This window comes from Chaetodon auriga, chromosome 2 (assembly GCF_051107435.1).
Source record: "Chaetodon auriga isolate fChaAug3 chromosome 2, fChaAug3.hap1, whole genome shotgun sequence".
Taxonomy (NCBI): domain Eukaryota; kingdom Metazoa; phylum Chordata; class Actinopteri; order Chaetodontiformes; family Chaetodontidae; genus Chaetodon; species Chaetodon auriga.
Window position 1 is genome coordinate 3,244,932 of NC_135075.1, and position 14,222 is coordinate 3,259,153.

Below are 14,222 nucleotides of genomic sequence, written 5' to 3' on the forward strand. Positions count from 1 at the left end.
GGATGCCAGAAAAAACTGCAAATGACTGCTGATGTTGCTCTGTGTGTGCTGGATGGGAAAATAAGCAGCTGGTTGCAAACATGTTTGCTATATCGACATTTTGAACTGGGGATATGATGTTGTCACCTTGCTCTGATGTGTTTCTGCAACCTTGACATCAGAAATTAAATAATGCAGCTTTAAAGAAATGTTTTATTTTTGAAGTGTAAATGCTGATTACTTCACTCCTAAGTTAAAGCATTTTGGGGTGTTGTTTACACTGTTGAATTTTATTTAACTCTTCATTTATGTATTTGGTTGGTTGACATTACTTTTCCTTGACCAACTTAGCCAACTTGATCAGTAAGGAAATCAATGCAGGAAATAGCTGCAGCTGTGACCAATTTCTGATGATGATGATGATGATGATGATGCTGTTGGTGTTGGACAGTAAATATAACAGAGGCAAGCAGTGACTATATTTAATTTTATGTCAGCAAACAGAACAGCTTTAGAGACACTCCAATGTTTTGTTTTGTTTTGTTTTGTTTTGGTTTTTGTTTTGTTTTGTTTTGTTTTGTTTTGTTTTGTTTTGTTTTTTTTTGGGGGGGGGGATATGATCCATAAATTAAATTCAAACTCGTACTCGTTTGGGAGAGTCTAAATATCTACTGAATAAGTCATGAACTCACAGCAAACAGCATCAGCTGCTGACACTCGTCTTGATTTCCATCTGGAAGATCAAGTTAATTTTGTTTTAGGGTACATTTTCCTTTAACGTGATTAGGCTCCATGGATCGCAAAGGAACACAAAGTGATCTCTGGGAAATGAAGTTTTATTTGAGCGTACAGCCAATTAAAGGAACTAAAGGAATGACACCGTGAACCTCATTTCCCACAATTCCTACAGTCGTACTTCCTGGTCAGATTACACGTAGCGTCGCTGCTGTGTTCTAGAGCTAGTCAGAGTCGGAAGATAACTACAAACGACGACTTATTTTATGCATCTACGATTATTATTCACTCTTGTGTATTGACGCGTTTATATAGTTTCATTGCAATGAGGCCACAGGGGCGTGTGTCGTTGTGCTTGGACTCATATGTAGGCTGAGGTATGTTATCAGGCTAAAATTGGCAGGACTAGTTAGCAAGTACCTGTGTTGTTTACAATTTTTTTCGAAAATGTACACTTTATTATCTGGATTATATAAGTACATGTTCCAAAAGGACGAATACTGCGTTTTGATCCTGGGTTTGGATAACGCTGGAAAAACGGTAAGTGAAGTTATAGTGTGGATTTGTTAACGTTACAGCTACGTTAACTCGTTCGACAGTATTCGTTATTGTGACCGTGCTGCCGCCGTCAGCCCTGTTTATCTTGTCTCGTCTGCCAGTCTCGTTTTCTCTAATATGTCGGAGAACTGCGGTCCAGTGAGCTGTCGTTAACAAAAACCCGGTCAAGACGTCGTTTTGTTTCGCGTCTCTTCAAACAGAATTCGGCTAACGGAGACGTTGCTTGGAGTATAACGTTCTAACGTCCGTCCCCCCCCACCTGAAAACTTCATAGAATATTTACACAGTTAACCGCAATAAATTCTCACAGTTCACATACTTTATGAAATAACATTGTGTTGGACATCATGAATGAAATACGTTCAGTTTAAAATGTGATATCACCATAAACATCCTATTGTGTAAATCGTGTTTCTAGGCTTCCTGAAAATGCCCGATTATAGAGACCTTTAAATGAAAAGTCACTTTGAACTCTCACTAACCCTTTCTTCTGAAACTTTCAGACTTTCCTCTTCTTAATGACCGTGACTTTGACCGTGTAACGTTTCAAGTCGTGCGAATGTTTTTGAGGAAATTAAAGACACATTTAACACATTGTCAATATTGTCGACTGTCTTAACAGTTCTACAGGTAGTGCCTTCATATTCAAACTTTCGAAAATACATTTCTTTAAGAAGTTTCCCGAAAATTCGCTTGTCATAAACGGCCTCCTATAGCCTAATGGTGAGGATGAGGATGACTTCACCTTCACTATGACAGCTGGAAGGTTTAATATTTAACATACTAACCGTCAAAGATATTCTAAACAGACACTGAATGAAAGTTTTAGCAAACTCTTCATAGAGGATTTATGAAATAAGGCTATAGGTTAAGGATTCATCTAGGTTTTACACTGTATAGTAACATTGGAGGAAAATTCAAATGAATAGTTCTCCAAATGCTTTACTCGATTGACTTCAAAGCATTTATATAAGTAACAGACAAAGCAGCTCTGAACAAGACTCCAGAGCATTTTTCAGCAAACCTTGTAATGAAACAGTTTTCTGAAAATAGGGGTCATGAATCCAACGGAATTTTCAACACAGCTCTTAAGGAAAGTTTCTTATGAGATTTCAAATGACAGTTGTTGGAGTGTACAAAGCATTTGACTTTGGAGGTCATTTTCCCTTTGAACAGGATACTGGTGGGATTTTTATCAACCTCTTTATTTTAGCTTTTTTGACCGTGGAAGTCAGTTTGCCTTCAGTTTCTCTGAGGTCATACTCAGGGTCATTCTGAACAGGATTCTTTGGGATTTCTGGCAAACCTCTTCAGGAAACAGTTTTGTTTTTATTATTTTAAATCAAAGTCCAGTTATGAAGTAGTACAGCCCAGTTGCCAGAATAAATGTTGCCATTGTACTTATCTGCAAACCACAGAAATTTTGAAACTTCACATTTCTTTCCGTTCAAACTTTACATTTCTTTACGTTTCAAATTTTATTGTTATGTTGAGACAACACGGTGCTCAGGGTTTGGGTAGGTTTCTACACAAAAAACGTTTAATTTGGATTGGGAAAAGGTCATATTTTGCCTGAAAATACCCAGATTTGTAACCACAAACATGGCTCAAAAATGTCCTGAGCACTCATAATACCCAAACATAAAGCCACAAATAATTCAAACAGTAGTCTGCTACTTGGCTCACATAGCTGTCACCTTTCCTCTCATTTTCTCGAAAACTGTCCAGTAGAATGACTGAGTAGAATCCACTGGGACTGTCAGCCAACCTACTATAGAAACCATTTGACAGTAGAAAAAGTAGGGAATTTCCCATGCATGCGTGAGGTTTTATTTGTTTAGTTTCTTCTAAAAAGACAGCCTACTGTAAAACACCTTCACACTCTATATTTACTCGAGACTTATTTACTCAAATGAAGTACAGTATAATATACACAATATGTCCATAGTATTGTTTCAATAGGTATGTGAAATGTGAGAATTCATTGTCATATGTCCTGGGATACCCCCTCCCTACTCCTTTTCAAACAGCTCACTTGACCACAATATCAGAGTGCAAACCAAACCCTGCTCAAAATTTAGTCAAATCAATGTTTTGTAATTTTGGCAAAGGGAATGGAATCTCTGTATGCTTTAGCACAGTAAAGGGACACTGTCCAATTTGGCTCGCATGAACTCTTTGGGCATTTTTGGTTTTTCTTTGAAGGAAGTTATTTTTTGGCTGTTGTTGGCCTGTGGGAAAATGTTTCATTTGAATTTACTATGGACAGCTGCAGATAAAGCCATAAGAAATGAATGCAACTGATTTTTCATACATGCAATGATTAATGTTGTTTTATAGGCTGTAACTTATAGGGTGTGTTAGTTCCAGGTTCAATATGTGCAATAAGGTCATTTCAATCAGGTTTCAATAAACATTGAACCAGTCCAGCCCTTGACTTGGAGCATTTTTTTTTTTATTTTGGCCCACTGTGTATTTGAGTTTGACACCCCTGGTTTAAAGGGACAGCAATGCATTATATTTTATTATCTCATGTGAAGATTTGCATAAATTTTTATCTGCCAAGTAACTTCTAACTACAACTGCTGCATAGATGTAATGGAGTTAAAAGTGGAGTTACATTTTTCTTCCATCTCTGAGTGAAACTTAATGAATCAGGAGAGGGTTGTCACTCATGTTGTAACAGGTTAAATACCTTTGCAAGTGTCACCTGCTGTAAGTGTACACAGTATACGCCTATGTGAATCATTGAATATGTCTACTTTGACTGCATTTCACCATCTCTCTTTGCAGACCTTTCTGGAGCAAACCAAAACAAAGTTCAGTAAGAATTATAAGGGAATGAATTTATCCAAGATCACAACCACAGTTGGCCTGAACAGTAAGTAGATGTTCCGATATGTCTTCAGTTGTGCTTGTCACGAAGAGTGATTGATTTGTTACTCTAAACAATGAATACCCAGGGTGAAATGTTGAATTGTACTCTGCTACATTAATCTTTATGAGGGAACATCATATTACTGCATATCAGCTCTCTACAAGACAAATTGAGGCCAGCTCTTTTTCACTCACCTGAAGTCTCTTGTCTTATGATTTCATGTAGGTGCTTGATTCCTACCTCTTCTCTCTATTTTACTGATTTCTCACTTTCCTTCACAGTTGGTACAATCGATGTGGGCAAGGCTCGTCTAATGTTCTGGGATCTGGGAGGTCAGGAGGAACTCCAGTCTCTGTGGGACAAAGTGAGTTAAAAATGCAATGCCAACCAGTTCCCGAGGGGAATTCTTCACCAGCCTCATACTGACACACACATTTGTCCTGGAGCTTCTCTTTGCTTTCTCCTGTTTCTAAGACAGAATTTACATATGTAAATATGCATAGGCATTTTCAGATAACCTTCTTAGCATATAACTGCCCAAATCCAGACTCTTTTGAACCTATGTTTGACTCAGAAGCATTTGAGAACTACCTCTAATCAAGTGGTAAACACTTGACCCTGAAGTAAAGACACAACCTCCACCTTTTCTTCATTACATATGTCCCAGTGTCCATGCCTAATTGCACAGTAACACAGTATATTTGTTAATGCAGTAGGCCCAACTGTATGGTCCATCACCCCTTCTGTGAGGTTATTCAAGAACAAAATGTCTTTATAAACCAGTAATGCCACCCCACAGTTTTTAATCAACCATAATTCCAAAAAAAGAAGACTCTGTGTAAAACCTAAATTACAAACACAATGTCATCATTTTCAGGTGAACAGTGTTTATGACAACAGTTCTACGAAGCGTTCCTGAGCCCATGTAGTAATAAACCTTTATACAATCATGTGTTCACAAAGTGGTGAACCTCGCTCCGTCCCTGCTGGTGAACGACTGAGCCTCTCCAGGATGCCCCTGGCATCAAATTCAGAATAAGTGTATATTTGCAACAATCAATGACGTTCATGAAGTAAAACATTAAATATATTATCTTTGTACTGCTTGATTTGAGTATGTGTCAAAAAGGATCAGCAAGTTATCACCTTCAGTTTCATCTATGTTCTACACGGCATCCCAACTTTTTTGGAATCAGGGTTGTAGAGTAGGAGCTATGAAATATCTGACCCACCCAGTCTCTCCTAAATTTATCTCTGAGTCAATCAAATGGGTCTCTTGTTTAAGGTTCACATGTTAGGATTCAAGGTACGACAAGCATTTTTCCTGTTTAACAGGGTTCTGTGATCTATTTATGTTCCAGTTAATGTATCTTATAAAATTAACCATAACCTGATCTCTTGTATACTCTTAAAAAATTACCCAGACATTAAAAATATAAAAGCATATTAGCTATACAGTTCCTATATCTTTCTGCTCTAGTAGATACATTGCTAACATAGACTCCAAACACTGAATAGCCTATGCCACTCAATACAGAAATGAAATAAATGATTTTGAATATGCTGTTATTGAACAAATTGCACATGACTAGCTTGCTAGCTAACCATTCAGTTGCCACCACATTGGCACCAGTTAGTAGATGATGCATAGCTGATTGGCCAAATGGTGTGAATGCATGGCCCATGTATCCAGGGCTCTATCTGATGGGTCAAATATTTGTATGTTGAATGTGAACGCATGTGTTTGCATACTGGGTATGACTTGAGCATTTCATTGTTAAAAAATGCCATGCAAATGAATATTGCCAGGATTTTATTAGAAATGCACGAGTGACAGCACTAGAAAGTAATTATAGGTGTAGGACTGTGTATTTCAACAAAGGAAAATAAGAAAAAGAAACTTTCCAGTTTTATACCAACTCTGTTAGATGATGTTTCGGTCAGCACTACTGGGTGGGCGGCTTTTATCACGCACTGTTTGTGGAGCTCCACTGTTCAATTAAGTTTAGGGTAAACTGAAAGACAAACTCAAGCTGCAACTCTGACAATATGAAAAGAATTCTATTAAAAATTTCGAGGCAATCCGTTTATCCCGTTGGGAACTTTGGTTTAGGCAGCCATGTTCTTCAGCAGTCCCACAGAACTCCCAAATATTTTTATATTTTTTATTTGTTTGCTCATAATATTCAGCGTTGAATCTTGAAATCTCAGATTTTTTTTCCTGTTGTGGGCCCTAACATTTTAGTGCTTTCCTTCAGCAGTTGGAGCAAAAGGGATTTGGAAGCTATCATTGTCATCTTGATGACACACAGTCAGTCAGCTGTGATGCTATTGGTTAGTTCAGCTGAGGAGCCTGCTCTGATGTCCTGTTTGTATTCTTCATGTTTTTATTTAGTACTATGCTGAGTCCCATGGAGTCATCTATGTGATAGACTCAACTGATGAGGAGCGCCTGTCAGAATCAAAGGAGGCCTTTGGTGAGTAACACATTCTGCAACCCTACACTTTGTAGTGTGTGTGTGTGTGTGTGTGTGTGTTTGTGTGTGTGTGTGTGTGTACCTATATTTAAAACAAGCCTTCAAGGAGGGGTTCAGTTTTTCAAGTCTGTCGTCAAGAATACTTTTTTGCCATTTCAGCATAGTTGAAAAGAATTTGTTTTGTGAGCTTCCTCAGAATAAAAACCACAAGAACCCTTCCTCACTTAAGAAATACTGTACAAGTAAATTAATTAATAATTAATCATAATAAAACATTTAAAACAAGCATTCTCATGGAGATGCTAACCCATTGCATGCATACCCTTACAGTGTCTTACAGACAGGAATGATAGCAGCACTTAAATGATTTAAGGGTTGATGGCACAGAGGCCTCTGGGTGGATGCTGTTGCAGAATCAGGCTGTCCTGATTCTAAAAGTTTTAGTCTTTTAAAAGAAGGGAGGAAATGAAAATGATGGTTAGCGGTGTTAAGAGCCCTACAGTATCACCTAGTTATTGCCATGCTTCAGTTTCGACAGGGCGCACTTTTCAGTGTATGCTTCATTTTTCCTCGTCCATACACACTGCTGTTCCATAGACATGAAAAGAACAGAATACTGAACCAAAACCATATAAATGAGTGACAATAGGTTTGGCAGTTAATTCTATGGAGTAACAGAACAACTGAACAAAACTAGAACTTTTTGGGCCTCCTGACCAGTGGTCATGTCTGGAGTATGAAGAATGAAGAATACCCTGAAAGGTGCACCATGCTTAAAGTGAAGCATGGCTATGGTGATGCTCTAGGGCTATTTTGCTTCCTCTGGTGCAGTAAAAGGCGAGGGAGAAGATTGATTTATTGAAATATTTGGAAATCCTTAGAGAAACCATCATGCCCTCTATAGAAATCAGTTTAACTGTAATGTTCAAATGGAGCCTATTGTCCTTTAGAAATGGACTGATATTTGTCAGGAATGTTACCAGAGATGAAGTCTGACTACCCATAACCTTAACACAAGATCCTAACAATGACAAATGTGCTTTTATCAGTACAAAAGACACTTGTTGTGAAGGGGTGCCAGTACTTTTGACCATGCAGTTTTCATTTCCCGCAGAATTTGGTGGTATTTTGTGTTGAATTTGGGGAAACCAATTGTTGTTTTAGTTGTGTTAAGTTATTGAAATGATCCTGGTTTGGTTATTTTATCAAAAAACCTCCAAAAGTGTGCGACTTTTGCTAGAAAACCAACACTTCCAGAGGGGTGCCAATACTTTTGTCCATGACTGTGTGATAACAGATTTTAAGGCGACAGGTCTAAAGTCATTTCGATTTGTTTGGCATAGGAACAATAACAGCAGACTTAAAACATACTGGGAGCCTTTGCTCTAGAGTTAGAATAAGGTCAAAGCCCATTTGCACAGCATTTCAGGGTGGTGGCTGAGATGAAGTCAGGGCCAAGGTGTGTCAAAGTAACATTCAAATGACTGCCAGGACCCAAGGTTTCCCAGCAGAACACTGCATTGTAACAAGATTATCAGTGTTACTCCCATACCCTGTCAGTGGCTTTAATGTTGTGGCTCATCATTGTGATGGGGGCAAAATCCACAGTCTTTATTTTGTGTAAAAAAACATATTTCACAGTTTGCCTAAAGCTTACGTGAGTATTTAGCAGTCTGAGTCCGCCAAATCAGAATATAATATAATCTTGAGTCTTTTTAGTGTTAAACTGTTTCTTTGTGTTTCCCAGGCCGGTGTCTGTGTTGAGCTGCAGTGGGAGGAAAGTAAGAATAGATGTTTTGTACTTTGGCAGATCCTCATTTGATTTGATTAGCTCAGGCTGCTGAAGCCTCATTATAGCTTCAGATAAACTTAAAACAATAATAGAATTACGTTTGAATAATTCTAAAATATTTTTTGCCCAAAACAAAGACTGTGGATTTTGCACTGAACGAGCAATAAGGTCCATTGTGTCCATTTAAAGCATCTATTGGCAGAAATGCAATGCAATAGTTATGTTTTCTTTAGTGTGTTTCCATCATCTTGGAATAAGCTCTTTGTATCTGCAGAAGGAGCAGGTCCTCCTCCATGCAGTCTGCCATGTTGCACTGCCATGTTTCTACAGGAGCCCAGAACAGACAAACCAAAACTGGTTCTAGAGAGTTCCTTTTAGGGAAGGGTGAACGAGGGGTCTGCAACCTCGCCACTAGATGGCACTAAATCCGACACACTGGTCCTTTAATGGCCAGTTTAAACAGGAAAATGGTCACAGCAAGCAAAAACCTGATTCAATGTTTAGATATGATTTTAACACAGACTTGAACTACCGTTTAGTTGTAGTCAGACGTCTGTTATTTTCTGAAATGGCTTGAGACTCAACTCCACTAAAATAATGACTTCATGGCTGACAGGCTCATGTCTGCTTTGACATTCAAACCTTCAAACAAAACAGTACAATCAGTGTTTTATTGCAGATTGCTTCTTCAGTTCAAGAAAACAGGGAACTGGCAAACAGCCTTCAGCAGAAGCTAACTGATTGTGGATATTCTGTGATAATAGAAAAACTGCTTTGCTGGTTGTTGAATCAATCATTTAACTCTCATCTCCTCCAGAGAAAATGATCAGCAGTGAGGCATTAGAGGGCGTCCCTCTCCTTGTGCTGGCCAACAAGCAGGACGTGCCGGTCTGTATGATCTTTTTAACTTCGCTAACACCATGTTCAGGATAATGCAGTTTCTTTTAAAACACAAATTATTCTCTGCGTTTTCACCTTCCAAAGTGTCTGGTCTAGTGCTCTGATGGTATCAATTGAAGGAGTACATGCAGACACAGAAAATGTTCTGATTTGCATATTTATTTTTAACCAACATGATTCAACAGCTGGCCTGGAGCTTAGTGCTCTGTTTAAAACTGTGAGGGCTGAGAAGAGTCCTGGCTGCTCTTTGTGCTGCTGGTGTCGTCCTGATATGTCAGGCGCAGCACAGCAAACAAACTGCTGCATTGAAAGAAAGCAGGCTGGAATATTTGTGTCCTCTTTTTTGTCAGTGAAAATAAACAGAGGCTTAGGTCAAGTCTTTATTTTTCAAAGCGCATTTTCATCTTTAGTTTTTCATCAGCACTGCTGCAGATACTCACAGTGTTTAATGATATTAGCAAATTGAACAGCTCTTCCATCCACAGTAAGCTAACATTTTATTGATAACTTGTTTGAATCATGTGTCACACAATAATGCCAAACATCCTCAGCCTTCAGTGATGTCTTGTGTCTGCTCTCTTCTCAGAACTGTTTGTCAGTTCCGGACATTAAAACAGCCTTCAGTGATTCTGCTCCGAAGATCGGCAAGAGAGATTGTTTAGTCCAGCCTTGCACTGCCCTCACAGGGTAAGACTGCTACTGCGTTTAATGGTACACTGATTGTGTGCAACAACAGCAACCTATCAAATACAGTCTTTCCTTTTTGAAGCTTATGTTCAATTCCTGAAGTAGAAGCTAATCAGACATAGTATTTTTATGTTTCTACTCAATATGATTGAGTGGATTCAATCATATTGTACAGGCAGTCGTGATGGTGTGCTTTGAGTTTATGGCATCGGTTAAATGAACTACTGAACTTCATGAAATGAGACATTAAGATGCCATAGTGGACACATTTGCTGGGACACACTGGAGCTGATGTGTGCTGTGTTGAACTGAAATTTGACAGTTAAACTTCTGTTAATCTAGGATGAGGTTCATGATAGGAGTAGCTGAGATGGCTGGGAAAGAACCTCACACAGCTCATTATACCAGCACAGACCACTGTGCCACACCACCATAAACCTCAAGGCCTTGGTGTTAAAGTGCTCTGCCATCTTGATAGAAGGGCTGTTCCTTTTTGATGGACTTGGTCGGAAGGAATTCAAACTACTACTGAATGACTTACTTATCTGCTTTGATACAGGGATGGAGTGAACGAGGGCATTGAGTGGATGGTGAAGTGTGTGGTCAGAAACATTCACCGGCCACCCAGACAGAAGGACATCACGTAAGAAGTCATCAGCGCTCCTGACTCTTCTTTTGGACTGTCATTTCTCCTCCAAGACATTCCGTGTAAACCCTGGAGCTGATGACTCCTCTCTCCTCGTGTTTGCTGTCACTTTGAACAGTTTCTGCTTTTAGGGGTGTGACAGTACTTTAATCACCAAGCATAATTTAAGATGTGCTTTGAACGTACATCTGTTCCACTCTGTATGCTTTTTGAAGCAGTGTTATGGTTTCTCCTGCTTCATGTGTGAGGAGCAGCCCCAGCCTGTGGTGCCGGCTGGGGCTGCTGCTGCTGCATCTGCATGGAACTTCACTGACTGACACCCTGCACTATGATGACAACAGCACAGGAACATCAGTTCTCACATGAAGTATACAAAACTATAAAATGGTGGTTCTCTGTTTGTTCACATTATCAGATTAACTAAACAATTTTTAGCCCACGTTTTTAAAGTTGAACTGAAATTTGAATTCTCTGGCCTGTTAAAGTTTCTAAGCTGTGTGCTGTCAGCTTCCATGGTGCTTTACTGACTGCAGAATGTCATACTACCTGTGAACACCGAAACAAGGTATTTGTGGCCCACATAAGCGCAAGAATCACTTTAGAAGAGGTTGATGGAGATGGCAAAATTTGAAAAAACTTCCTCAATTTCACAAACAATGTTTGTACACATGTTACACCTTTTTGAATAAATTCTGACATAGCAAACATTTAACTGACTGATCAGCTGTTTCCACTCCAGCGAATGACGAAGAACAAGATGAAGACAATTAAAAGGTTTCTTCATCGCTCCACACAGATCAAACCTTCTCACTTCGATACGTGAAACAAATAGAAATGTCATTTTTCTACATTTTGTTTCACTGTTTGAGGTTCGACTCTTTTAATTATGACATCTTGTTGCGCTCTCTTCTGCTGTGGTTATTGTTTTTCGACTAGAGAATTTGTGCCAGCTACTGCTTATCTTGATGAACCAACTCATCGTTTAATGGTAGTGGATGGAAACATTTTCTTCAAATTTGGTTCAAATTTGTGATACATTTGGACGGAAACCCAGTTATAGTGTTAGCTAACAACCTATAACAGTTTAATTGGTCTGTCCCTGTACAACATTAAGCATTTGTGAGGAGCATTTCCATTCAGTAAGTGAAAGCTAGTTAGCTGATTCCCACTAGAACTCACTGTAGTTTACTGCACCAGCTCCTGACTCACTGTCAGACTCCTGCTGAAATCATCGATAGTTAAGCAAATCTGCCCACTATATTTATTGTCTGCTCGCACAGATGTTGCACCAATCAAATTACAGTACTGACATCATCATTGAGACACCAAACATTTGTGCGCCTGGACAATGCCAATGTAGTTGTAGCTGTAGCAAGACAAATGAAACTCCATCAAGGACACTTAGAATGATTTCTTAGAAAAAGTGAATTTTAATTTCAGTTCGACTTTCAGGTTTGAACTCTCCAGTCTGTACACTGCCTCCACAGAACAAGGAAGAGTTTCACTTCCTTGTTAATTTAATATCTTATTCATCTTCTTTTTGACTGTTTACAACTATTATATGGTCAATTCCTGATAGATAAATGAAAACAAATACATCATTTTGAAGGGATAGTGACTTTGTCATGACTTTGAAGAACTTTCTTGTGGCAGCTGTGTCGTGTGGAGAGTTCAGATCCGAATAATGTGAGCGAGTGCTGTGAGCTTTTCCCCTCACAGGAATACTTTTATTTTTTTATGTTTTTCTTTGCAGTGTTTTGTTCATAGCAGAGGGTTTTTCAGTGGGGCTCAATTCACAGCACCAGAGTCTTTACAGACTACATATATGATTCAACAGCAGCTGTTGCTTTTGAGGTTTCTTGATGTTGCCTATATAGCCCCTATATATCTTCTGACCTCTGTAAAAGAGTCACAATTTGATCTAAAGTAAACCTTTTTTTATTGACTTTGGAGATGTTGATCAGAATTGGGACATATTGAGACACTACAACTGGTCAGGTAACTGGACAGTAAAAGCTAAATGAACACAATGAGAAATCTTTCTGACCTCTGCTGAATCACTGTATACCAGCAGTTTAACTTGGGATGTATGAAGTGGTCAAAAAGCAGACATGATGTCCTCTGTCACATATATGGAAGGTGATAATAAATTTCTGATTTCAAAGAAAGAAATCGTCATGTTTCAATTTGACATAGCTTGACATGAATATGTCCTGTTCACAGTGCTCACATTGACCCTCACGACCGGACCCAGGACTGTGTCTATCAGGCTATGGAAGCTAATGACATTATCATTACCTAGATGGGGTTTTTGTTTGTTAACTGCGATTGGTTGCGTGGAAATGTGAAATTTCATTATACTAGGCATTCCAGCAACATAAATATCAGCTTGTGTCATCATGCATCGCTGTTCAGTCTGGTATTTTGTGCTGTGTTTTAACAGCAGTTGTTTAATATTAAGGTACATATAAGTATTTCAGTATCAGTGAAGTCAAGGATGCAAAAAGCTCAATTGTCAGCGACTCCAATACCATTTACCTGGAATATACTATATTCACATGGCAGCTATTTTCATTTGAAGTCACGCTTAGGTTGGGAAGCTCAAGTGTTTTTATCAGAAGGAGAATGTTGTGCTGCTGTTGTTCTTAGTTATGTTACAGGTTGTATGAACACGGAACTTGAAAAAGCAATATCGTTTCACTGCTTCCCGGTTGATCAGCAGCATAAAAGACAATGGATAGTGAAAATCCAGAGGGAGATCAGGAACTATGTCAGCTTAAAACAACATTTTAGAATCCATTAGCTACAGTTCGACAACAGTTAACATTAGCAAAACTTTCCAGCCACCTTTCAAAGTTAAGATCAAGAAAACAGGAGCAGAAAAATCAGGAAAATTCAATGTTTCACTTTGTGTAATCTTTTTATAGATTTCTTTATTTCTCTCTTTTATTTAATCTTAATTTTAGTCAGATAGTCCTGTGAGATGGAAATAAGTCCTAGGAGTAAAAAAAACAAAGGAACAACAACCGACAGTATCTTGAAGGTAGCAGCTTCTTTATAAAGACAATTCACACTTATAAATGTCATAAATGTCACATTAGCATTAAAGCTGGTGATGAAGAGTGAGTGAGCAGAATTGACATCATGTGATCATGCTTTGTCTTTCAAACAACACAAACAAAAAAGACCTGCAGTAAACTCCTTGTGAAGAAGAAGGATGACATAACATTTCATAATAATGAGCTCAATTTGCTATTTCATGTTGTACTTATTATTTTAATATTGATGACTTTGGGATTCCATAGCTACGATCAATTTTCTAGCGAATGTGAAACACAAGTCTCTTTAGCAGACTGTCAGCATGAGGTTTAATGACAAACTTATTAATGCTCAGAGATCATTTTGTCATGTTCGTCACTAGAATTGTGAAATACGTCACTGAGACTTAAAATAGTATTCGACAAAAACAGGTATCATGGAATTCAAAAGTCGTAGTCATATTTGATTACATCCCTCATGTGACTGTTCTCCCTCCACTGCCTCACCCACCCACGTCTTCCCTTGCCAGCA

The 14,222-nt window shown here is 38.6% G+C and overlaps 1 protein-coding gene across 1 annotated transcript; it reads left to right on the top strand.

The window, feature by feature from the left end:
* Nucleotides 1-900: 900 nt before the first annotated feature.
* Nucleotides 901-12,813, top strand: arfrp1 (ADP-ribosylation factor related protein 1). Its single transcript, XM_076751062.1, has 7 exons — nucleotides 901-1,254; nucleotides 4,066-4,153; nucleotides 4,432-4,514; nucleotides 6,546-6,627; nucleotides 9,237-9,307; nucleotides 9,906-10,006; nucleotides 10,566-12,813. The coding sequence occupies exons 1-7, from the start codon at nucleotides 1,162-1,164 to the stop codon at nucleotides 10,651-10,653; spliced, it is 606 nt and encodes a 201-aa protein (XP_076607177.1). The 5' UTR covers nucleotides 901-1,161; the 3' UTR covers nucleotides 10,654-12,813.
* The last annotated feature ends 1,409 nt before the right edge of the window (nucleotides 12,814-14,222 follow it).